Below are 27,957 nucleotides of genomic sequence, written 5' to 3'. Positions count from 1 at the left end.
GCAAATGTCATATGGGCACATTAAATAATTAACCTGTAGTGTTAGACCTATGTCATTCTATATATTAATAGGTTAGCAAAATTTTTGTTTCCCTTTTTGATAAAAACGAAAGCATCTGAAATTTGGTAAGATTAAGCTTATACGGAGAAAGCATGTTTAGGACAAAAACTTTTTCAACCAACGAAATATCAAGCATATCAAATCAAGCAGCCAGAAATGGCCAAGAATATTTAGGTATAGTCAGTCGTTCATGCAAAATATATAAATAAATATTTTAGACTCTATTTTAATTGGACCTGATCGACGATCCCTGCTAACTACAACTCTTATACGGTAGGTTATTTGTTGTATCTGCTATACGTAAACGAAAACACGCACGCAAATTCGTAAAATCAACATCTGGCAATATTGTACCGCAAAATGCTTGAAGATCAATTTTAAATTGGCAAACAAATCACCACGTTTTATATTTGATATAGTGTTAAAACGAAAAGTGAGTGTTAAAACACAATTAAACGCTATTTAATGTTAAATAGTTTTGTTTAAGATTTCGCACTACTTCGGTTATTCCGTTATTGTTGCAACTATTAAAAAGTTATAGTAGGTTTGGATAAAAAACGATTAAGAATGTTATGATCACGTAAAGTTAGATTTTGCATTTTTTTAAATTAAAATATTTAAAATAATATCCTAATATAAATACATTTACTCAGAGGAAAATAATGACAGCTAATGTTTTAAATATCAAATAGTGGACATAATCAAAGAACAATATAGTTTTATTTAAAAATGTACATAAAGAATATATTTTTTTAATCAGCCTGATATACTTATTTTCACCTAATATATATTTTAGGTCAAAAATATGGATCAAAGTTAAAGATTATAACCGAAATCGCGATGTTAAAATGTTTCGATGATTAATTTAATTAGAAGTCCTTTCTCTGGTTTTGAGTCTTTCCCATAGCATAAAAATGTCCGCAAATAGTTGATTCATTAACTGCTAACCTGTCTGAACATCAAAATCATTCAAGCCAAAACCGAAAGTTGAGATATGCCGGAGCATCGTCACCATAAATTTCTAAAAGTGTTAGATGGTCTTCGGCAACATATTTTTTCAAATCAAAACTAAAACTAATTAATATCGAAAACAAAATCTTGATCATTCCATGATTAGCGCCATGATATATACTGAATAACTTAACAGAACTAAAAGGGAAACTATTACTTTATGTAGAGAAATGTCAAAACCATCAAATTTAATAGTTAGGTAAAGTTCTTTAAAAGTTGTTTACATTATCAAGTAATATAAAATACAAGCAATATAACCACCTAATAAATAGTCTATATTTCTGTCTATATTTCTTACCTCTTAATGGAAATAGCATCACTCAAACAAATGTACATGCAAACAATATTATTTGATCACAGATTCGCAATTGCTTAACAGGAATTTATAATGACGTTTATTACTAATATTATTACTAGAATAACACAAATAGTGTAATTTAAATATTTATATTTATACATCTGTTTTTCATCGTGATTTATAACTAGTTTTTGATCCCAATAATATATATTGAATATCTGGAAAAGAATTCCTAGTAGCCTATATGTATAGAAACGTAAATAAAGGAAATGATGAATTATGAAAACATCTGAGTGATAATTTAAATCGGGAGTGACTCAATAGACAAGGAAATGAAAGCATGTTTTATCTAGATAATTATAGAGCATATACAAGAGGTTGTAGTACCAATCAAAATAATATCAAAGGATATAATTCCATAAAAAATTCAAAAGAATTGAAAAGAGAAAGAAAATTGAATTGTTTTGCTTTTGATATATTTAATTTATTTTGAAGTAAAAAAATTCTTGTGTAGGTTTTAAAGATAGTTTCCACAGAAAAAGAAACACTGCATTATTTAATACATACAAATTTTAAATAGAAATAGAAAAGGATGTTATATAGCTAAGTTTTAACAAAATATTTCAATTAATTAAATGAAGAAAACCACAATTAGACTGATTATTATACCAAATTAATAAATAATAATTTTCAGAAATCTGTTTGGTTAATTTAAATGTAGAAACTATAAGACATTTTTAAGCTTTTTAACATTGTTATATAATATTTGCATATATAAATGAATTAAACAACCCCGCATCGTAAAGTATATACCACCTAAATTCAGTAATAAATTCAAGCATCTATAATACAGCTAAGCATTTTAGAATATGTACCCTTTTATTTAAAGCCCACGACTTACCCTCCTCGACAATGAATGGGAATTTAAAATAAACTTAATTTGCTTGTAGGTAATTTAACAAAAATACGGAGCTTCTTATATTTTCACGAATAATGACGCAACCATTCAGGTTTTATTTAAATATGTAAATTAAAACGACTGCTTTACATTTTCTAAATAAGAAACAATGCTTAATTTATTTACGGGCATTGTGCTAAAAGCGATATTTTTTGAAATGTGATATGTATCATCAATATTCATTATTAGACATTAATGCCCTCAGTAGTATATAATAAAGGTAGTTATTAATAATAAAAATTGATTTTATTAATATTTTTAAACTATTATATTGTTTTGTCATAATTTAGGTACTCATTTTTTATTTTTAACTAAGGCTTATCTGGACAAACTTGTAACCTGGGCTCTAAACTAGGTCTAGGCTAGGTCCAAATCTAGGCTAATACTAAGAAGACACTCTTGTATATGAGCAATCATCATCATCGGGTCATAGCTGACGCTCGGGGAGAATGTGACTGTTGGTATCGCTGAACTTCGAACATTCTTCACTAAATTTCGCCGCAAATGGCGTTCAGCCTCAGCTGTTCTGGCCTCGCTAATGTCAGTTTACTGTACTCCCAATCTCTGAATCTCTGAACATGTTCTTTAACTGTTTCTAAGTGTCGTATCACAAATGAATTACTTCATTTATAATATCATATCGGGGAGAAGATATAGAATTGGCCTTAGGAATCGCCATTGAAAGATCTCAAGGTTACAAATATCAGACTGTAGCAGAACCATACTAAAAATTGTCAAGATAAGTGTTCTAAAAAGACGGAGTTTAGTCTTGATTGTAATACTTCTCTTCCACGCATACAAATCTTAGAGAAACAAACACCACTTCGGCTGTAGCTGCCACTTTTTTCTCCTGTATTACTTGAACACGTATATGAATATGCTTATAGTTTGTAGTTTTAAGCACAACCAATAATATGATATTTAAATAATCAACCAATAATATAAATTTATAATATTTAAGTTTTTAAAATTTTACTTGAATATTAAACAAAATCCCAAGCTGTGTTTTTATCATATTATCTTTGGGTTGTTTCGAAAGTAATTTTCTATAAATAACTAAACTCTATAATAACTTATAACAAATAATTGCAATAAAACTATCATAATTACTAATCAGCTTTTTTGTTTTTTATATCATATGTTATCAATCTAATCTAAACCAATGAAATCATCGCCTGCCGAATATTTCCATTACCTGACATTAAATATTTAAAAAGCGATCGTTTTATATCGATGTGTATTTATTGTAGAAATAAAAGTAAACATGTTTTTCTAAAATCGAATTGTTTATATGCAAATATTATGTGCATGTATTTTTTACATGAAAACGGCACTTATTGAGAGAAATTGGTCACTTTCTACAACATTTTCTCATTTGTGTAGTAACATAGCGAACAAGTGGTAATCAGAAGAAGCAAATTCTAGTGAGTAGGCATACTTGAGCTGTAACAGCATATCTTGCACACCTCTTACAACGGCTGGCCGAGCACTGTCACACAAGATGACTTTACGTGTGTTGCTCTTATTGTTTTTCAAAAATACATCATTCAAATTACGCGATTGACCTCTGTAAATATCAGTAAATGCAGTAATATTCGGATTCAGCAGCTCGCAACACACTAAATCCTGTTGATCCCACTATATACACAGAAAGGCTTTATGACCATGAATATTTTACTTTTATTTCGATGTGGATAGCTCTCTTGGACTAACCTATGAATTTCTACGTTTGAAATTATCGATGTATTCCACCTTTTAGTCATTCCAGAAAAATATTCTCTTCTTACTTGATAACGCCGCAAAAATGAAACCGCGAATTCGTATGTATCTCAGTTTATGCCAAATATTCACTGTCTTCAAACTTGTTTGTCCCTCAGGCCGTTCTTTGTCATTCACATCAAGATCGCCATTTTTAAATCCAAAAATGTTAAAATGAAAAAAGTCGTCGATTTCTAATTTAATATTTCCAATTTTCACGAAGAGATATCGCTAATCAAAACACGTATAAGCATCTAAGGTTAAAATCAACAGAGAATGTTAAATTTCAACAATCTGGATTGAGTCTTATTATTTTCAATCTTATTGAACTATTAATCTATTGTCAACTAATGAAGCCTTTGAGCAATAAAATTAAATAACCCTTTACCCTTACAACTCGACAACAGTATTGCAAAAAAAATTAAATAAAAATGTTTAAAAGAGCTTAATATACTTACTTTATCCATGTAGGCTTTAACGTAAAAGTTGCCGAATAACACAATAAACGACAGCATGTAGAAAATGAGAGTATAGTGCATCCAAAGTGGAAATTCACAGCCTGTACGAATACCATTTACTCCCAAAATCAAGGCACAAGTAAATTGAATCTAAAAATAAATGGAAATGGGAATTAAGTATATATACTATAAAAAAATATGGTTACGGTATATATACAAACTATAATAATTATTGGAAGCCGTAGTAAGTTTGAAGAAACAATAAATTTGAAATCTATAAAAAACAAAACGGTCATCCATTTTTAGATTGTGCCAATAAGTGATTCAAAAAATTCCATGTGAAACGTTCAAATGTTAAAAGTTTTAAAAAATACTGAAATTAATAGCAGTTAAGTGTTTATTTTATACCAATCCATTCAAATTGATTATATAATAGTATCACCGATCATTCACACCAAAAATTTATACCACCTTAAATTGAATTTGATTCAAGAATAATATTTAAAAGTTTACGTTACGGGAAATGTGAAAGGGCAGTGTTCTTATTGATTTAGAGATTGATAGATAACTACGGCTGTAGTAAAAAAAGTACCTTCTTATCTAAAAATATAAACTATCAATTTGAGAATGTACCTGTGTTTAATTACCCTAAGTACATTAACACAAAAATTAATCTAACTCAAAAATGTTTTGCTCCATGCGACAAAATTTGTTACACTATAAGTCCATTTCACCAAACTCAAAAAAAGTAAAAAAAAACTAAAATTAGTTAATTTAAAATTGTGAATATAATTTTACTTTTAATGGAAAAAGTTGGTTAAAGACCGTTGATTTATTTATTTACTAGATTTATTATATGCTCAAAAAGAACTTACCAACTGCAGTATCGTAAGGTACTTTTTCCACCACAAATATTTAGTGACTGCCGGTCCAAGTACTGACAATCCATAATAAGCATATAATAAAACATGAATAGAAGAATTGACCATAGCTGGCAAAAAGGCTGCAAAACGATGATAAAGATTAGGCATATATATGTCAATGATAAATGTTGTAAGCTCTTACTAGATCCACTTGGCACCCATTTAATGCCAATCCACCACAATACGAACATAGTGGAGTGATGATATACGTGTAGGAAAGAAAGTTGATTTTTCTTCTTTCTTAAGATAAAGAAGAATGTGTCGCAGAATTCCAACAGTTTTGAGAAATAGTACCACCAAACAGCATTGGCGATCTAGAATAAAAATAGTTTACTTATGGCTACAATTACTGGCATGTTTTATATTAAATTATAAATTATTAAACACATTTTTAATTGAATATAACAAATTAACGATATATAAAAATACTTAATATAATATACCTGTAACTCATCTGGATTATGTTTCTGTCTACAAGGTTCACAAATATAGCTGTAGCGTAATCTAGTCGAAGCAGTTAAGAGCTGAAAAAAGAAAATAATTATATAATAAAGGTAAAAAGAATAATTACAGTATATACTAATGTAGAGATAGAACTATATGATATGGGATGATCATTAATTTTGAAAACCCGTTCTATAATATTATATTCGATCCAATAGATATTGCTTTAAAATATATTATTTCTGCAGGATATGGAGGTTTCCGAGAAAAAAAACGTTTCTTTCCATTATAAGATTTAAATTCACATCCCAAAATGTCCACCGGTATCACATGACAATAAATTTATGAACGAAAGCATCGAAATCATTAATTTTGCGTATTAATCATGAATTTTAATGCCTATAAGTGGCGTGTCCTGGACAAGTGCATATAAAATGATAAAATAACAGATATATAATTGAAAAGTCCCCGTCTTACCATAGTAAAACACATTTTTTTGCCAAGATTAGTTTTTCTTATTCAACATAATTCCCCTCAAGGGTGATTATATCATCACTTCTTCATTCGACGAAAATTTTTTCCCAGCGAGCATTACTTTGAGATATGAGAACACGAAATAGCCGCTGGAGGTCAGATCTGGGGAATACGGTGGATGAGGAAGCAATTCGACGCCCAATTCATGGATTTTTGCTATCGCTTTCACTGACTTGTGACAAAGTGCATTCGGTCTTGGTGAAGCAACACTTTCTTTTTCTCCAATTGCGGCTGTTTTTCGGAGATTTCGTCCTTCAAACTACCCAATAACGCTATGTGATAGTCGCTGTTGATGGTCCTTCCAAGTTTTTCAGCTCTTCAAGGTAGTCAATGAAATTTATTCCATGCGCATCCCAAAATACAGACGCCATAAGCTTGCCTTCCGACTGTTGCGTTTTCTCACGCTTTGGTTCATCCTGTGAAGTCTACTCGGATGAGTGCCAATTAGACTTGGAAATGATGGAGCCATGTTACATCCATTGTCATCTTCAAACACTGCTCCGAATCATCAACTCGTAATTGTTTTTGCTCAAAAGTGGGCTCCCGAGACATCCACTTTGCAGAGAGCTTTCTCATACCCAAATATTCGTCAATGATATGATGTACACGTTCAGCTGATATCTTTAGAGTGTCTACTATTTCATTCAATTTCAATTTACAGTCATTCAAAATCATTTTGTGGATTTTTTAAATGTTTTCGTCGATAACAACCATTTTTGGGCGTCCACTGCGTTCACAGTCTTCGGTCCTCATTTTACCACGTCTAAATTTAGCATACCAACTTTTGCTTCAACTGTATTTTTTCTCTTCAAAAAGCAACATCTCAACATATTTTATCAATACGCGAAATTCTTTTTTATCCATTTTATTTCACAATAACAAAAGTTGCTACACTCAAAATGCTATAATTCACGGACTAATGATCCGACAGCTGTCAAATTTATAAACGCATTTGAGAGTTAGGCCTAACTAAACAGCATATGGGTATATTCTACATTCTATACATCATCCATCACTAAACACTGATATAATTCGTTCTGACTGGTATTATCGACTAATCATGGCGGTTTATTATATTTTTCGTTTTTACATTTTATCAAATAAATTATCAGTTCTGATCTAAATAAGAAAATAATGTTTTTTACATATCTATTAGTCTCATTTCATTAAGTAAATACAATATTTTTTTTTGTATTTACTGTCATTATCTCAATTAGTAATTGAAGTAATACCACTTTAAGTGATATATTATTTATTATTGTAAATTTTGAATATCAGAGAACATTGATAAACATTGATTAAGTATTCAGGCACCAACAGTTAATGGGGCAATAGTAAATAGTTGTCACTTATAGACTATAGATTTGAGTTGTGTATCGTATTCTGAGGTTAATCCATACATAGAGAAAATAATCGCAGCTATTCAATTACTTTAAATTGGTGAATCTAAATGTCCAAATTGGTGACTAAATTGTGAAAGTTTTACTTAAACAATCTGAACCAAGTTGAAGATATACGAGGTCATGTCTAGGAAGCTACTCGATCAAAATACCAACAAACCAATTTAAAAATTATAACCAATGATTGCATAGTTAAATAGCATATCTAAAGATACAGATAGAAAAGTTTTAGATGTTTATTGAATTGAAAATAACGATCTTATAATTACAACAATTCCAGAATACGAAATGGTTTCATCCCATAATAATTAATAATTTGATAGAGAATTTTCAAAGTCCAATGGCATGAATAGCTTAATGGTTGTAAGTGGATCCTACAACCCACCCAAGTATAGATTTTACGACATTATTAGGTCGACATGAATATAGATTTATAATGTGAAATAAAACCCCCCTTTACATACGAAGATGAAGTTTTATATTTGCATACAAATCAGAAGGCGTCTTCTTTTATCGTCCTATAAGCCTGTTACCTGTGATCTCTAAACTATTCAAAAAACTATACATTAAAAGACTCAAAATAATCGCAGAAGAGAGAAATATTATTCCAGACCATCAATTTGGCTTCCGTAATAAATACGGAGCAATAAACTAATACATAGATTAGTCAACAAAACTAACAAAAACTTAAACGATAGGCCTTCGATAAGGTGTGGTACACTGGACTGCATGTTAAACTGAAAAAGCTTTTGCCCATACGCACTTTCAACTGCTGAAATTGTATCTCACAGACAGATATGTTATTGTCAAACAGGGTAACGAGTACACTGACCTACACCCAACATATATGAATGTTCCGCAGGGCAGTGTTCTCTGCCCATTGTTATATATTATGTATACGGCTGACCTACCGACCTCAAGAAACACTACTGTTGCAACATATGCTGACGATATAGCGGTTTTATTATCACACGATGATCCAATATCAGCCATTCGAATTGTGGTTGAAAACGTGGCGTATCAAAGCAAATGAGACAAAATCTACCCATGTGACATTCACCCATTGTAGAAAAACATGTCCGTTAGTAAAATTGAATAATCATGAACTTCCGCAAGCAGATAACGTTAAATATCTGGAAATGCATTTCGATCGACGTTTGATATGGAAAAGACATATAGTGACAAAACGCAAACAGCTTGGAGTTAAACTAAACCAAATGTATTGGCTGATAGGGCGTAAATCTTAGTTATCACTAGATAACAAGGTTTTGCTGTATAAGTCAATACTTAGGCCTGTGAGGCCTGTGGGGCCTTAATAGCTGTGGGGTAGTACTAGCAAATTTAACCTAGATATCCTCCAGAGGTTCCAGAATAAAGTGTTGCGAGTGATTCAGCGCGATATTCCCATAGAACCCATTATGAGTGTGATTCGGAGTGTTAGAGCGAACTACTCTGAAAGACTATTAGTACATCCCAATGCACTGGCCAAACAGTTAAATGTGCGCGATGACAGTGAAGTGCGTAGGCTCAAACGCAAACTACATAGAGTGAGATTTAATAATCTCTAGAATAAGCTAGAATAGTATCTAGAATAAGATTCAGATTATAAGTTGTATAGTAGATCACTTACTGAAGTGATCTTCTACATGGCAGGATAGTTATATTATATAACTGAAATCATATAATAGTACCTATTGCCCACGGGCAGATTGTTGACGTTCTAGGAGATTAATTTAAAAAAATATTTGCATACACTCACAAACTAATTCAGAATTATATCTGCCTGAAATCTATAACGATTGTGCCAAAATGATAGTGTAAGATGCTTTAAAATGGTGTTAATGCACTCGCCCAACCATTAAATGCACATGATATGAGTGAAGTTCCTAGGTTAAATCATATAATCATATAAAATCGGACATAATTAATCTATATTTATCATTAAAAAAAGTAATCAAGATAAAAAAGCGATGAAAGCTGATGGTAAATAACAAAGTAGTTAAATGGTGATCAAATGAACTATTTCAGAATTGAACGGTATAAAGTCATTACTGGTACACCCGTAAAATCTCGAATAATTAATTACTATAGATATCTACATTTTTACAACATTATTATAATAAAATTTAATGAGAAACTATGGATAATTAATATTTTGTGTTAGCAGATCAAAAAAACATTTCATTATCATTTTTTTATATTTTTCATTAAATTGCAATGCCCAATTTCAATTTAAAATTGAAAAATCATCAGAAGAATTTACTAACCTGAACCGCAATGTACATATTTAACGCAGCCATGGACATATTATATGGGACTAACAAAACAGATAGTTTAAAGGGCTCCCGTTTTTCCATTATTTTAGGTCCAATCCATACCAAAAATAGATAAAGAGCTGTGAATAGCAGCGTTGGAACAGGAGAATCCACTAAAGCCCATCCCCTTGTCCTTTCATCTAAAAACACGTTTAAAAATCATAATAAAAACAAGCAATTATTAATAACATTTCAAGGAAGCAAAAAGTATTTTTTCAAAATTTACACGTAAAAATACGTTATCTTACCTGACAATGTTAATGTCCACAAGTAATAGTCATAAGCTTGTTGGAACATTGAATTGTTTGCTTTGAAAAGGTCAGCCATTTTTGTCTCCCAATTTGGTTATCAGATTTTCTAAAAAATTACAAAATTATTAATTACAAATAAATTAATTAATTAAGATATATTAGAAATATAATATAGAAAAATACTAAAAATGCAATTATTTATTTATTTTATAATTTATAATTTTTAATTTTATTTTAGAAATATTAATGTTTAAAAACGCAACAAATATACAATTTTATAAATATAAGCCATTTTTTTCCAGTGTTTTTATAATTTTTTCAAAAAGCTACAATATTAAAATTGTTAGATATTTGCTTCATTATAATATAGAGTAAATAAATGTTGTGCAAGGTGCCTTTGTAAACTGTATATCGAATTTTTTTCTTTGACATTTAATATTAGTCATATTTAATTGCAGATTATTCATAAAGGCCAAGTCCATATATTATTAAACAACTGTTCGAAAATTAGTAGTTATCTAAATCGGCATCAACAACAGAAATTTATTTTCGATACATAGGAACAAGATTAAATTAAAACAAAAAACAAATATTTCTACCGATTATTATAAAACGGTTATCAAATAATAAGTAAATTATCGCTTGTTTCACAGCTGATTTTGTAAGACCAGAAAAGGTTCAAGATTAAATAGTCTACAGTCACAATGTTAGTTAAAATACTCTGTTCGTTGTTTTTATTTTGAAAGAAGTAGTTGAAATTGCTCTTTAAGAATATAATGTTCATTCCACCAATAAATACCGGTGAGCTCTAACCATTAACTGATAATATGATTCATATAAGTTCATATAAATCCTCTAATCTTCATTTGTTCAGTATTGAATTGTAAATATTCACAAACAGTATTTTATGTTTATAAAGTTCTGTATTTCAGTCTAAAACTCAGTCAGCTTGCTTTTTAAACACTAACCATATCATATGAGACGTCGTAGAAAAAATGTTACCAACTGTTTCTATGGTGTAATGGTTACAACGCTGAGCTAACATGCGGAGATTGCGGTTTCGATTCCCCACAGGGCAGCAATTATTTTTGTTCTATTTTGATTGGAACATTTATCAAATCACCTAGATTAGGTAGCGGACTCCAGGGCCCCAAACGTTCCTTATTTTCAATATTTATTCCTACATTTACTTGGGCTATCCATTGTAATACTTAATAAAATAATTGCGTAATTTATTGGGTAAATATCTAACACTAAAAAGGGATAAATAAAATATTTTTAATAAAAAAAGTTGAACCAATTTTAAAAAATAAATAAGGAGCTCATTAAAGAGTAAACAATAATCAAGACAAAAAGATTATTAAGACAAAAAAAAACGTTTTCAGATAAAATATGTACATAATAATCATTGTAGTAAGTAAATAAAAATAAACAAAAATCTTATTTAACATATCTATTACACGTATTTTATATTCGACTATATACGCACAATTTAGCTTAATATCTACCTAAATCTGTTTATATATTTAAATTTTGTTTTAGCTACTACCAACTGATCAGTTTGAAATCGGTGCAGAGCATAAACAATACAAAAATAATAATATAATTTTCATATACACAAAATTATATTACGAACGAAACAAATGACAAAAAAACAAAAGTCATCAGTTGATAGTAGTTTAAATAATGTTGTAAATAGATAAATAGATTTAGGTATGTATTAAGCTAAATTGTGTGTATTGGTAGAATATAAAATACATGTAGTAAATAGATTAAATAATGTTTTGTTTGTTTTTATTTAGTTATTACAACGATTTTTAAGGTTTTCTTGTCTTAAGTTTCATTATTTTTTACTTTTTAGTAAATTCCTTATTTATTTTCTGAAGTCGGTTCAATTTTTTTGTTATATATATTTTATCTTTATCCATTTTCTAAAAATATATATTTAAGAACTTTTAATATTAGACAAAAAATATAGACAAATTAATACAATGAAAATCACAACTATTAATATAACTTTATAATCTGTTTTAATTTATCTCTGCATCTAAGCTAATGTAATTATAATATTTTCACAAGTTTTATTTGTCACCTTCTCTTTCTGCCTTTTCACCTACTTATTTGGTGCATAATTATCCAAGAAAATGCAATATAATGTTTTACAAATCAAGTATAATTATATCCGTAACAGATACAATACTACCATTTCACGTTTCAAATAATTCCCATTAGTCACACTATATCTGCACCTAGTTAATCTTTTCGCATCGAACAACACCTTTCATTGAAACGAGAAAGTCAAAAAGCGTATCATTTCAGACGTGCTCTTCAAAACTGAAACCAATTAAGGACTGTGCAATTTTTTTTCGCGGTAAACTTCGATTTTCCTCGAGCTCGTTATCGCGAACAATGCGAACTTATGTCCGGGTCAAAAAACGCTCTCCTCGCTTTCCAGATGCAGATACGCTCGTAAATACGGAAAGCGAAAGTGCTGGAGCAAGAGAACCCTCTCGCTCTGATGAAGTCACTTATTTCACTTTCTTGGAATGCGTTTCCTTCCAACAAAATCTGGTTACAGTTAAATAACTTTTACTTTCCCGCAATAAACTGGACATCTCGCCTTAATACGTTAAAGGGAAGTTTTCACTGCTAATAAAATTTTATTATCTCAATGGTAACGGTGATTCTTAAGTCTCAACTACCGAACACATAAGATAATGACCGGAATGTTTGTTTAACTAGCTTTTCCGGAGCAATAAAATTAAGGCTTGCTTGCAAAAAATGCACTAATACAAAGTAGAACAAAAGAAAATACTCGAATTTATGTCATGAATGTATAATCATCTTTATTAACATAATTTATTCTTAAGTTATGCTTATTTTAATATTTTTGATATGCACAACTCACTATCACGATTACAAAAGAGAAGATGAAAATAATAGAACTATTCATTATGAATGTCTTTTGTAAAAAATTTTAACAAGGAATCTTATTTGGTGTCTTCATCCTGATAATACATCTTCCCATCCTTTATTCCCAATTTTCTTTACCACAAATTCAACTTATATTTTCTCTAACCGTCTTAAACACCTGACTTAAGGCCACCTGATATTATGTCCAACAGTGATTGTTTAAGGGGCCGAAATATCAGGTGACATCTATTTTGATCAGCTATATCTATCGGTGAAAATACGTTGCAAACAAAGAAGTAAACCATTGTTAAATTCGGTGATTATACACATATCTGCTTAAAATCATAGTTTTCAATTTTCTGTTTCTGTTATTGAGTTATTCAATATATCGAGAATAGCATTTTCTCTACTTTTACTATTTGGTTGATTTGAAGAATTGTCTATGTCGGTTTCAATTATTTTAATGTAGTTATTTTGAATTAAATGATAAAAAAACGGGGTTGAGACTTCGACGTATAGAGACTAAACGAAAAAAGAGTTACCATATGAATTGACTGAAAATTCAATTTCGAACCGTTCGAATATCATAGATCCATTGCTTCATGGCAGAAAAAAAGAAAAGCTTTTTATGGAGTATTGTGGCTGTCGATGGAAAGTATAGTAAGATCTGCTACTACAATTCTAAACGCAGAATTCATGGGTTAGTCCAGAAGAGCCATCAACATCGACATCGAAGCGGAATATTCAAGGCCATAAGCTTCTGCATATGGTGTCCTGCGCTGTATCCATATGCTGGTCAGCAAGGTGATGTTTTGCGACGTGAGTTGAATAAATTGCGTATTCAGCGTATTCTTGAAAAAATACCTGCAATATCAAATAACAGAAGAAATAATCCTCTTTCAAACGTTGTAATAGTAATAAATAATATAATATTGTAGCTTAAATAGGAAATTCTACCGCATTCACGTATTCGCCAGATATTAGCACACTGTGATTGTCAGTTATTGGCTTAGAATTTGGAAATTTAATTGAAGATTAAATCGTTACCAAACCAACATCGTACATATTGACATAAACATGGAAAAAAGTTTGGAAAATTATTAAAAATATTTTAATTATTCTATATTGTAGTATCAAATCATCAGACCATAGCAATCACTTAATACATTTATAAAAACTATTTGCGTAAAAATATTATTTTTCTTGATCATAGTAATAAGCTATTTTATAAGATATGTTGTAAGAAAAAACACTGTTGAAGTTAAAGAATTGTAGATTTTAATTTATATCAAAATATTATATATTAATATTGATATAAAATAATTCATAATAATAATAATAGACAATAAATATATAAATAGTTATATAAGTCGAAACAACAGCCTGGATAAGATCGGATATTTTCTAGGATAGTCTCACCCGCCAGTTGCTGGATATAATGAAAAGGGTTGTAGTGCGAAGCCCTGATTCATATTAATATATATATAATATATATATAATACTAAATGGTAAAAAGGGGTCTCTAAAATACTCAACAGTAAAAGATAAATTGAAACTACGACAATCAGTACAATTATACTGGAAGATAGTAGCAGATTTTATAATTATATAAGTTTAATATAATATTTGCCACAGGAGGATTAAGATTCAGCGGGAAGATAAACAATTTACAAGAATTAATTTATCACAGTAAAATCAAGACTTAACTATGATTGCCTTAAACTTCATTCTTAAAAGCAGTTTTAGTGGTAGATTATCGATATTTGTAAACATCAATTCAATTAACAAACCCCTCACTCAGGCCTGTGTACCATTGTAAAGTTTAGTAAGTGCTTCCTACCATGTGTACCACTAGGATTTAAAAATACTGCAACTTTCTAAGGCCACCGAAAATTAAATACTACAAAAAATTAACTGAAGTATATATTTAGTTTTTTATGAAATGAATCTAGCTACCTCTAGTATTGTAGCACTGAACTAGGCTAAAACATACAAATAATAACAAAGTCTATATTTTATCTATATTTTATCAAATAAATAAATGTATTCAAAATGACAATTATTTTTTTAAATGTTCCATCGAACTAAATTATAATCTTAATCTCTCATCATCAAAGCAAACACTCATCACAACCTCTCAGATTTGTATTATTTTTAGCGAAAAAAAAACAGTCCAATTCCGTAGTATTTTTCCTCAATAAGAGAGAAAATCAAGCGTCATTAATGTAAAACGAGAGAAAGTAACGAATCAAAGATATCAAAGAAATCACTCTATAAGACTGGTTTGCTTTGATTTGTTTATTGGAACAACAATGTAAACGCTTCCGTTAAATAAGTGGTATTCACATATGTTTAATACTCATCTATACAAATAATGAAGATAAACCATTAAATTTTGGTAAATATTTTTCATAAATATTGATATATTTTATCTAAATATTGATATATTTTATCGAAATATTGATATATTTTATCTAAATATATAAGTTCATGTTCTAACTACATCTTATCAAAAACACTTTTAAAATATTACTATATGATCAAATATCAGATAAACATCAAAATTATGTGTCATCGCAGATTTAGAGCGCAGTAAAAATATTATATTCTCAAAATGTTGATACTTATACGCTAATAACGATTTTTTTATTGTATAATATTTGTCTAGAACTAGATGAGGATATAATTAAAGTAAAAAACTATGGTCAGTTAGCTATGTTTGTTTTTAACACAGAACAATACAATATTTTATTATTAGTTTGCTGCTCTCTTTTTTATTATTGAGCTCAAATTCAATCGAATTATTTCATCAACATTTCTAGCAACATAGCGTACACCAAATTTGTGATAATTTTGCGACGAAGCAGTCTATACTAAATAAAAATCAAGTAAAATATCAGTCGAACCGAAAATGGCGATTGAAAACAGTCGACTAAAACAGTCACTGGTAAAAAGTAGTAAAATCAATCGAACCCGAAATAGCGGCTGAAACAGTCGATAGTAAAAAGTAGTCAATTACTAAACAGTCGATAGTCGATTTCAGTCGATAGTTCCCAACATTAATAATTATTATTATATTTAATATTTAATTTCGTTATAAATGACAGCAAAATTATTAATACTTTTTTATATTAAATATTTAGGCTATATCCATGTTATCATAACCGAAATTTGTTAACTCAACTATGATTTTTTGAAATAATTAAAGTGACACCTCATTAATTGTTTTACTTTTATCGAACATAAATTATGTCGCACTCTGACTAATTTAATATATCCTTTGGAACAACTTTACTTAAAAGATCACTGCTTGGACTGCACTTGAGCATTGCTTTTTTGAATATATATGTCATTAATAGCTAAAACAACACTCAGTAATATTTTTATATCGCTAAACGTTATTTTAAACATGTTGCATCATCAATTGTGTAATAAAATAAGATTGATGATATATTATATATTAACCACAATAGCCTTATCTGTAAAAATTTGTTTATAAATAATTAAATTGCTGCGATATTACCACATAAGGCTGTCACATTCACCATCCTATCGTTATTTTAATTATTTTTAAAATGTTAGCGTCACTTAACCTATATGTCGAATATATTGTGTTTTATAACAAATATTCAGAAGATTGGACTTGAGATCAAGTACTAACGAATCACAGGAAGGTGCATCAGGCCTAACTCCAAACCTACAAGAGATCTGCTTAAAGTACCAATACTGTCTACCAAGGTGCCCTGTGAATGTGGGAAAGTGTACATACGAGAAACTGGAACGACAAAAAAAAGATAAAAGCCATAATTAACTGAACTCTGGTTAGACACTGGCTACAATATTCAGTTCAATGGAGTCAAGGTTTTTGGCCATTGCATAAATGCATTTTGAGAGAAAACATGGAAAAAGTTTTGAGATCTATAAACATCAAAATAATCTCAATAAAGACAAGCGCTACTGGCCAACCCTATCTGGCATTCCATCCTCCCGGTTTTTTAAAATTATTCACTCAACATCATTCAACAGTGATCAACAAAAACAACTCTTCAATATCAGAGCTCCGGCCCTGAAGATACAATCTATAAAATTTGCGAAACGTCGACTAGTAGTCAATAAATGCAACTCCAATCTCGAAGCTTATGATTCAAATATGCAGAATTTTTAAAAACCTCTATGAATATCATCAATCACTTTCATCAGAAAACAAATATGAGAATTTTAAAATAAATATATGACAACTCACCAAAAAGTAAGTCTAATCAATTACTTTAAAATTATAAGCGAAATTAGTAGCCTGCTTACTAATATACTCTCGCAATGTTTATCAAATTATTATGTATAACCGAATAATAATTAATTGTCAAATAACTATAAATATTAAATAATATACTAAACTTTTAATATATAGCACACATAAGGTAAACACAACAGGAGTACACGATTTAATATTTATGAACAATACTTTCAAAGTAATTGGCTGACGATAATTATCTTTATTTTAATAATTATGCAGGTGGTTAATAGAAATCTATTGACTATTCGATTAATTTCATACTAGTTCGAGTTGGCTTACTTTCTTCTTGTCTTTATCTTATATGTTTCGCTGTTAAATTATTTTAAGGTATGATTACTGACTTGGCCTTTGTAATTTAAAATTTTTGTATCATAATATTCATATTTTATTAATGTTATAGTAGGTATTTAAAAAGCTATTAAAAGCAATTACTGAAAAATATATTAAGTTAAAAGATTAAGAATCACAAAAATTTTAAAAAATATAATGACATAACATCCAAATAAAATCAATTGACTAATCTTACTCTATACTAACCTTTTATGAAATTACAGCAATATCGTCGTTAACAAAATTCACTAATATCTACAAGCTGAAGAAAACCCCGCACAATTTTCTTCAACAACAGATCAAAAATCTCAATACGAATTCGACAACATCCTTTCGTTCCATCATTGAACTCGATGAAACCACCGAATAGAAAAGAAGTTAAACACCGAGAAATCCCGTAAACTTTATATTGGAAAAAATATGAACAAAATTTAAATGCAGTTCGACTTATTGTCGAGGGTTGGGTGCGATACGACCTCTCCAATGTTAAGGAGAAGAGTGATCGAGTGAAGAACAAGTCACGTTCAAAGAAGACACGTTTCGTTTAGTGAAAATTGGTCAAAGTAGGCCGCGGATATCGAGGTACAGAATGAAGAGCTGTTCCGTTGCGTGGTGCCACTTTCTCGATTTTTGGTCGGTCGAATAAGGTTGCTAGACGACGTAAAACAAGTCCGTTAGCACGACTATCGCGACTTGACCATCGATGAAAGTTTCGGAATTTAGTGATTGATGTTAACGATCTCGAAATATTGACGAAGAACACTTTGATTATGTGACATTATGTGTGTTATGCTGTACAACATCTTCAGGTCTAAACAAACAAGTGCTACACAATTAATTGGAACATCATTCATAATTAAATCAAATTTCGATTTCATAATGATACTTTCTCCGTGCCAAAATCAAAAGATGTCCGTCTTTTGATAAATATCAAAAAGAAAAAGTGAAAATTAAAAAGATACATTATTAATGTTTGAAAGCCTACATTTATTTCAGTAAGAGTGGTATTATAAAAATTTCATTATTAATTAATTAATTATAGTAAAATTTTAAAATGCATTCATAACAATGAATGATAAATATTTTTATTTCTATGCACCAATAACATGACATTAATATGACATTTTTTAAAAGTATCTGTAAAAACAACTCTTTTATATCTTCTTAGTTTTTGTTTTACAAGCTAAAGTTTATTTGATGTTAAATGATACATTTGGCGGTTTTTAAAGTTTGAAGAACATCAGTATTTTTTACTTATATGTAGCTATACCTTTAAAGTCAGTTCGAAATCCTGAGCTACCAGGAGTGTTGTCTAGTTATTCCTTTCTTTTGTTCTCTGCATAAGATTTAAGAATTTACTTTAATAAATATATTTTAAATTAAAAACACATATTCTTAATGCTTGAAAACTGACACTTAAAAAAACTATTAAAAAATCCATTCCTAATAAGAAGAAAGTTTTAATTAATGTTGAAAAATTATCACAAATATATTTTGTTAAAGTTTATGATGTTTCTATATGGTTCTTTAATTATATTTTATATGTTTAGAAATATGATGCTATACGAAAAATATTTCACCTTATATCCAAATCGTGAGCAACTGCCAATATAATCCTTATATTCTTAAAATTGTCCATTGGCCAAATCTAATAGAATTTATTTCGCTAACATTAAATAACTGGCAATATAGCGATCCATTTTCTCCCTGCTTCAGCATTTTGATAAGCTATACTACATTGATCTGAACAAGTAGTAATCAGATATCTAAAGAGCCGAACTAGGTAATGACAGAACTTGCCATCTGAGCTACAAAAGTGTATCATTGTAAGCGTTATTGCAACAGTTTGAGATCACTTGTTGATCCCAACTTTGCTATCGATGTGGATGGTTCTTCTGGACTAACCTATAATGTTTGTACTTGATATTATCGTAACAGATCCACTTTTCATCGCCAATCATATTAGGTGACAGAAAACTCTTATTTTTTGCCTGACAAGCAATGAAACAGCGAAACTGTGTTTTCAATCAATTATAACCCTTGCTTTGGTTCTTTTTTTCCACTTTTAAACACCTGGAAACAATTGATTTCGAGATTCGAAATCTTGTAACTCATTGTCTTCGAACATTTTTAGTCCAAGTTGTTCTTTATCAAAACCGATAATTTTGTCATGACGAACCAGCATCGCCATAACTTTCCAAAGTATTCTTCAAGTCAAACAATAAAAGTAATGAATGTCGTGTAGTGACCTTGAGGCATGTCGAATAGAACTAGAACTAGAACCCGATAACGAATAGCTGGCAACCCCGAAACGTTTATCTGGGATGTTATTGAAGGATATTTCCAATCATTCAGTACTCGACCATCGTTTGGTTTAGACGTGCCACCATCGACTGCCCAAGCCTCGTTACCAGGTACCACCTCTGCCATCCGTTTTATCATTTATATTTTTATATTTTTATATTACTTCAATAAATAACAGTCACATAATGTAAACACTACTGTTTCAATTCGTTTTACCTCCATTCACCGAGCCATATCTTTTATCCTAAAGTGGTGACCCCGACGTGATTTTTCGCAAAATTGGGTTTGGACTCGTGAATGGAGGGTACGTGCAATATGGTGTATTTTACGTGGCCGTTATATTTTTTGCTTCAACATTTTCAATATTTTTAATTCTACTGATTGCAATCACCGTAAAGTCGTCATGCCTTCACCGAGGTACCAGAACTGCCAACGTCTCGTCGTCGGAGAAAATAAGCTACCACGTCGTCGAACAATCGATCCTCCCACAGCATCGATTACGGGAGCCCTGTCCGAAAAATAGCTTGTTTTCAACGTCGTCGATGGACTACGTTCAAGTGCCAAAGCGATAATGAAGCAGCGGTATCTGTAGGAACGGAAGATATCAACAACCGTACCAGATCGCAACCGTACCAACCACAACTGTTTCGATTTATCATATTTTTCAAAGCCCTTTTCATGCAGCGCATTTTGTTTGGTATATCAGTGTTTTGTATTTAATTTATTTTCATATATTTTTGTATTTTTATTTGCTTAAAATAATTGTATGTAAAATTCTGACAGGGGAGTATTGTAGCGACCTTGAGGCATGTCGAATTTTACATCGTGGAATAATGGTCTACAAATTACCCAGAAATATAATCCCAGATGTTGAACACGGGCGGGGTGCCAGCAGCGCCAACTAGAACCCGATAACGAATAGCTGGCAACCCCGAGACGTTGATCTGGGATGTTATTGAAGGGTATTTCCAATCATTCAGTACTCGACCATCATTTGGTTTAGACGTGCCACCATCGACTGCCCTAGCCTCGTTACCAGGTAACACCTCTGCCATCCATTTTATCATTTGTATTTTTATATTTTTATATTACTTCAATAAATAACGGTCACATAATGTAAACACCACTGTTTAATTTGATATTAGATATGAAATTTAAAAATAGATATTTGAAATACGTTCCGAGAAAACAAACGTCCAACTTTTTTAATGGGCGTTATTTGGTAAATATTTGAGGGAAAAAGATATAAACTTTCACGATAAAATCTGAATAGACTAATACGATAGATACTAATAAATATCATGTCTATATACAGCTAGCATTTTTGAAATACTTAAATTTTTAAGGTAAACAAAACATTCAATTTTAGGTAAAATAAAAACATTGTAATAATTACTATATAGTTTATAATAGACAACCTACTAAAGAGAAAACCACTTCCGGCGTCTACGAAATATAATCGTTCCTGAAGTTGACTGTTAGAAACCTGACTATCAGAATTCTTCAGATGAAGAGCACTAACTTATTTATTATATAACGTTTGACTATAATAATATATTTTCTAATTCTAATCTTTTTACTTTTAAATGTTATTTATTTTTGACTATATCTGAATATACAAGGTTTGTACAATAACCTCAAATTAAACGATAGAAAAACAAATTATCTTAAACAAAAAATTAGTACTCAAAATAGTTTCATTATTTGACATAAATTTTTCCCATATTTCTGATAATATAGCTATGTTGTGTCGAAAGAACTATGTTGGTTTGGCAACCACCCAACCAATATCGAAATTCAAACTTCGAAGGCATTTCGAAAGCAACTACAAACCAGAGCGGCATCACCATACATTTTTAAAGGGTTGGATTCATATCATAATTATCATACTGATATCTACAAATCAAATAGAGACACAAAGGTGATGAATATCGAAAATGCAATTTAAAGTGTTCCTTTATTAGTCCATATACAATGAATAAATGAATAACGCAGAATGGAAAACTGCTGAATAAAAATAACATCGAATTTAACGGTTAAGTTAGATTGTTTAATGGTTGTTTACATTTATACCTCGCATATTCATCACTAGATGTCGCTTATCAAAATATATGCAAACACCTAAAAAGTTACAAAGTAGATGTGCTGCGAGAAATAACTCTATTGGGTTTAGGTTTGATATTTTTGGGTGTTTAGTGAGGACGAATTGTATACTTTCCGTCTCTTTTTAACCAGAAATGTTTAATTCAAACAATAGATATGAAACGATGTGATGGAAATAACTTCGACAGCTGTCATGAGATTTAGGAGTTAGTTTACTAACCAAAGATATTTTATTCTAGGACGACCATTTAGTATTTGTAAACATGAAATTTGTATATTGAAAGATTCACATTTCATGATCTATTGCGTCCGTTTTTAACATTTTTATTATTCTTTTGTAATACATATCGAACATGTAATATATGGTATGTATGAATAGTATTATATTATTGTGTAATGTATATATTTTGCGATCTGCTGAGCGAAATCACAGAGAATGACGAGTTCAATCAATAAATGAAAATAAACAAAAAACAAGCAAAAAAGCTGCCAATTATATTTATGTTTTCAACTGATTTTGATATTTTAAAATGTTAAAATGTTTACAACTTTCACAAGCATAATAGTCTTCATTATTAAATAAATACCAAATGTTAAATGAATATATGCATTATTTTTTATACTATTACTGTCAATGTATTTCATCTAATCATTCTAAATTTTAACATATTATGGGGTTGGCTAAAAATTAATTTCGGTTTTGAATTAGACTTTGAACTGCCTCGTTAACCAGGTTACGAACATTTTTTTTGGTTTTTAATATCAAGTATATTTGAATTAGATCACAATAAAATTACTCATAACTGTTCTTTCACAGGTGAAAAAAATATGGGAATATATTAATTTTATTATCATCGATCAAGTTCAATAATAAATTTTCCGTCGCAAATTATATTCCTTTGTGACAATATATGATAATACAGCAAGTTTAATCATCAACTGTTTTTTGTTTCTTAATTAACTGATAATATGTTATCTACTTATCACTAATCAGAAATTTTGTCAAAATTCAATCACAAAGTTGCCAGAAATGTGACAAAAAATTATTCCACATATTTATAAGAATTAATAATAATTTATTTTGTATATAATGAGGTTTGCTTTTTCAATAAAAGCAGAGTAATATCGATAAGGAATGAAACAAAATGTGTACAAGGTATTAAAGAAGTTCTTTTGGATTTGAAGGGCTCAGTACCAGTATGTCAGGAATATATAATCGTTTAAATGTTTTCGATATCTGCCGTATATATTCGGATGAATTTGAACTTTGATCTGGTATAGGTTGACTCTAAATGCATCAATCTACTGCAAGTAACTGACAAAGACTTGCCAGTTCAGAAAACTCCACAAGAAAAAGCCTAGCAATTAGAGCCAACACAAGTCTCACCAACATTTTTTTCGAAAAGGTAGCGATCATTGGCCAATAAGTAATTTTTTGTAAATATATTGCCACTTGGTGATTCTGATATGGATCAGCACCATTCTACAGGGGATAGTACATGTCAGGTCTTGTAAGTGATATTTAAGTGTTTTATATGCTTTGTTTTGCGACGATTGAAACAAACTATCGGTAAAATATTTAATCTTTCAGATGATGTTGTCGCAAACGTTTCACGAGCGACAGTATCCACGATAATAACAGTACACATAGCACAGGGTAAAACATCATCGGAGAAAAGCAATAGTAGGTAAAACCCAATGTTAACTCATATAGACCGACGAATATTAAAGAGGATTATAGCTAGATACATTGTCTTGGTGAAGCAACACTTTCTTTATCTTCAAATGCGACTGTTTTTCGGAGATTTCGTCCTTCTAACGCTCCAATAACGCTATGTAATAGTCGCTGTTCATGGTCCACCCTTTCTTAAAGTAGTCAATGAAATTATTCCATGCGCATCCCAAAATACAGACGCCATAACCTTGCCAGCAGTGTGCAGTCCACTCGGATCTATTCGACTCGGATGACTCGGACGCACTCGGATCTTATCGGACTATTGATTAGACTTCGGAGTGAAACGATGAAGCCATGTTTCATGCATTGTCACATATCGACGCAAAAACTTGGGTTTATTACGCTTGATCATCTTCAAATACTGCTCCGAATCATCAACTCGTTGTTATTTTTGGTCAAAAGTGAGTTCGCGCGGCACCCACTTTGCAGAGAGCTTTCTCATACCCAAATATTCGTGAATGATATGATGTACACGTTCAGTTGATATCTTTAGAGTGTTTACTATTTCATTTAGTTTCAATTTACGTTCATTCAAAATTATTTTGTGAATTTTTTAAATGTTTTCGTCGGTAACAACCTCTTTTGGGCGTCCACTGAGATCATCGTCTTCGGTGCTCATTTCTAAACCACGCACCACGTCTAAACTCAGCATATCAATCCTTGATAGTTGTATAAGTTTTGGCTTCAACTGTATTTTTTTGTTCAAAAAGCCATATATATTATCAACACGCGAAATTCCTTTTTATCCATTTTTTTTCAAAAAACTCCACAAGATAAGGTCTAGCAATTAGAGCCAAAAAAAATTATCCTCGTCCTGTCTCACCAAAATTTTTTTCGAAAAGGTACCGACCATTGGCCAATAAGTAGTAAATTTTTGGTAAATATATTGCCACTTGATGAGTCTGATATGGATCAGCACCATTCTACAGGGGATAGTACATGTCAGTTCTTGTAAGTGATATTTAAGTGTATTATACGCTTTGTTTTGCGACGGTTGAAACAAACCATCGGTAAAATATTTTATCTTTCAGATGCTGTTCTCGCAAACGTTTCATGAGCGACAGTATCCACGATAATAACAGCACATACAGCACATGGTAAAACATCATCGGAGAAAAGGAATAGTAGGCAAAACCCAATGTTAACTCACATAGACCGACGAATATTAAAGAGGATTATAGCTAGACACTATTAAATCTACCACAGTAAAAGTAACAGCAGAACTCGATACACATTTGAGTAATACTGTTTTGCCAGAAACAGTACGGCTGGTATTCCATAACGAAACGGAAACCGATGCTTTGCTGAGAAGTGATGCAATGAAAATAAAACCTAGACTTTTAATGACTCGAAGAACGTGGTATGGTCTGATAAATGATAGTTTACTTTTTTTCTACAAATGGCTGGGTTTATGTATGGAGAAAAAAACCTATTATCCGGACTACCTGCTTCCTATAGTTAAAATTTGAGCCAGACTATTTATAACTTGAGCGGTAATATTGTGTTATTTTGCTGGTTCTCTCATTCACACCACTGTTCGGATTACTGTGAATGTATATCTGAACATCCTCACTGATGAAATTAATGAAGTATATCTTTAAAAAATATATTTATTAAAGGAATTCGAGGTTGCCATTGGAATCGAATGTAACTAACAGATCAATTGAAAAGTCCCCAGCCTACCGTAGTAAAACACATTTTTTTGGCAATATTAGTTTTTTCTTATTCAATATAATTCCCTTCAATGATGATACACTGACTAAAGCGACATTCCAACTTTTCAATACCATTTTTGTAGTACGGTTTGTCCTTTACTTCAAAATAGGCCCCAGTTTCGGCGATCGCCTCTTCATTCGACGAAAATTTCTAACCAGCGAGCATTCTTTTGAGATCTAAGAACAGGAAAATGTCGTAGATCTGGAGAATACGGTGGATGAGGAAGCATTTCGAAGCCCAATTAATGGATTTTTGCCATTGTTTTCACTGACTTGTGACACGGTGCATTGTCTTGGTGAAGCAACACTTTTCTTTTTCTTCAAAGCGGCTGTTTTTCGGAGATTTCGTCCTTCGAACGCTCCAATAACGCTATGTAATAGTCGCTGTTCATGGTCCTTCCTTTCTTAAAGTAGTCAATGAAATTATTCCATGCGCATCCCAAAATACAGACGCCACAACCTTGCCAGCCGACTGTTGCGTTTTCCCACGCTTTGGAGCGGGTTCATCGTGTGCAGTCCACTCGGATCTATTCGATTCGGATGACTCGGACGCACTCGGATCTTATCGGACTATTGATTAGACTTCGGAGTGAAACGATCTTTCATGCATTGTCACATATCGACGCAAAAACTTGGGTTTATTACGCTTGATCATTTTCAGATACTGCTCCGAATCATCAACTCGTCGTTGTTTTTGGTCAAAAGTGAGCTCGTGCGGCACCCACTTTGCACATAGCTTTCTCATACCCAAATATTCGTGAATGATATGATGTACACGTTCAGTTGATATCTTTAGAGTGTTTACTATTTCATTTAGTTTCAATTTACGGTCATTCAAAATAATTTTGTGGATTTTATAAATGTTTTCCACGGTAACAACCTCTTTTTTGGCGTCCACTGCGTTCATCGTCTTCGGTGCTCATTTCACCACGTCTAAACTTAGCATACCAATCCTTGATAGTTGTATACGTTTTTGCTTCAACTGTATTTTTTTGTTCAAAAAGCGATATATATTATCAACACCCGAAATTCCTTTTTATCCATTTTTTTCACAATAACAAAAGTTGCTCCACTCAAAATGCTATAATTCACAAACTAATGATCCGCTGTCATGATTTATACACACATCTTTTGAGGCTTAGGGCTAACTAAAAAATATATATGGATTTAATTCTAGTAGCGCCATCTATGTGTCAGGCCGGGAACATTTCAATTGACCTGTTATGCTTAGCAACTACCTTATTGATTAAGAATTTTATCCCGTATCATCGGATCGATCTAAACTATCTGATATTCAGCTCGCAGGTCTATTTACATGAGTCTTTCCAATCATTGCAATGTCTATTTGCTTTAACACTCTGATGATGATAACCTTATTTGGTATTAGATTAGAGTATTTCAATGTCTATTTACATTTAATATAGTTATGGTTTGCTAGCCACACCTTATCCCAAATATTATTTATTGCATGCACAAAACCTCTCAGGACTTATAAGTATTTATTGGGATATTTATTGATGTGGCAAGGTTCTTGGAAAATGTTATATTCTCTCATTGCGATGCAGCCAGAGAGCATGATGAAGCTTATGAAGTATTCACATTTGTGAAGTCGAAGAAGTAGTTTCGTAATTAAATATAAGTATTTACTGAATAAATATGTTACAGACTATGAATGTTTAATTGCATCGAACTCTAACTAAAACTCAATTGTAAGTAACCAAGGAGTTTAAAAGAAGAAGATCTTAATGCCATATCGTGAATCACGGATGTTACTAAATACAAGTTCCATTCGCAAGCTATCGGAGAGGTTCTCCAATACAGGTAGGAAAATACATTAATATATACGAAGATTGCTACCAAACTTAACAAGAATTTACGAACTCATTAGAGGTTACGCAATAAACAATTTTCCATCGATTAAAAACCTTGGGAATGATTTAAAAGAAAAAGATAGTGGCTACTATTTGAATTAAAGCCAGTGGACATTGAATAGATTATTTTTATATGCCGACAACTGCTCCAAAAGCAGAAAAAGAGGGTTTTATAGATATGACTATGACGCTGTGACAACTTCACTAGGAAAAAGTTACATTTTCATGTTCACGGCGAAGCCAAGTCTTCATTGCGCGAAGGTCTTGTTGTCTATATGATGA

The 27,957-nt window shown here is 30.9% G+C and overlaps 1 protein-coding gene across 4 annotated transcripts in view; it reads right to left on the bottom strand.

Moving 5' to 3' along the window:
- Nucleotides 1–27,957, bottom strand: part of LOC143191253 (very long chain fatty acid elongase 4) — a 70,524-nt gene that overhangs the window by 857 nt on the left and 41,710 nt on the right. For 2 of the 4 annotated variants that reach the window (XM_076396148.1, XM_076396147.1), the window contains exons 2-7: nucleotides 10,408–10,516; nucleotides 10,112–10,299; nucleotides 5,910–5,990; nucleotides 5,609–5,780; nucleotides 5,419–5,546; nucleotides 4,544–4,693 (exon numbers count right to left, since the gene is read on the bottom strand). In XM_076396148.1, the coding sequence (XP_076252263.1) occupies nucleotides 4,544–4,693; nucleotides 5,419–5,546; nucleotides 5,609–5,780; nucleotides 5,910–5,990; nucleotides 10,112–10,299; nucleotides 10,408–10,486 (798 nt within the window). In that variant the 5' untranslated portion in view covers nucleotides 10,487–10,516. Of the gene's footprint in view, nucleotides 1–4,543; nucleotides 4,694–5,418; nucleotides 5,547–5,608; nucleotides 5,781–5,909; nucleotides 5,991–10,111; nucleotides 10,300–10,407; nucleotides 10,517–13,865; nucleotides 13,885–18,154; nucleotides 18,448–27,957 lie in introns of those variants that run through there. The other 2 variants (XM_076396146.1, XM_076396149.1) reach the window with 2 other exon arrangements.

The sequence above is a fragment of the Rhynchophorus ferrugineus genome, unplaced genomic scaffold (assembly GCF_030347505.1).
Source record: "Rhynchophorus ferrugineus isolate W39M unplaced genomic scaffold, kcgeb_rfMv2 rfM2, whole genome shotgun sequence".
Taxonomy (NCBI): domain Eukaryota; kingdom Metazoa; phylum Arthropoda; class Insecta; order Coleoptera; family Curculionidae; genus Rhynchophorus; species Rhynchophorus ferrugineus.
Note: the sequence above shows the minus strand (reverse complement) of the source record. Positions and strands in the feature narration are given on the sequence as shown.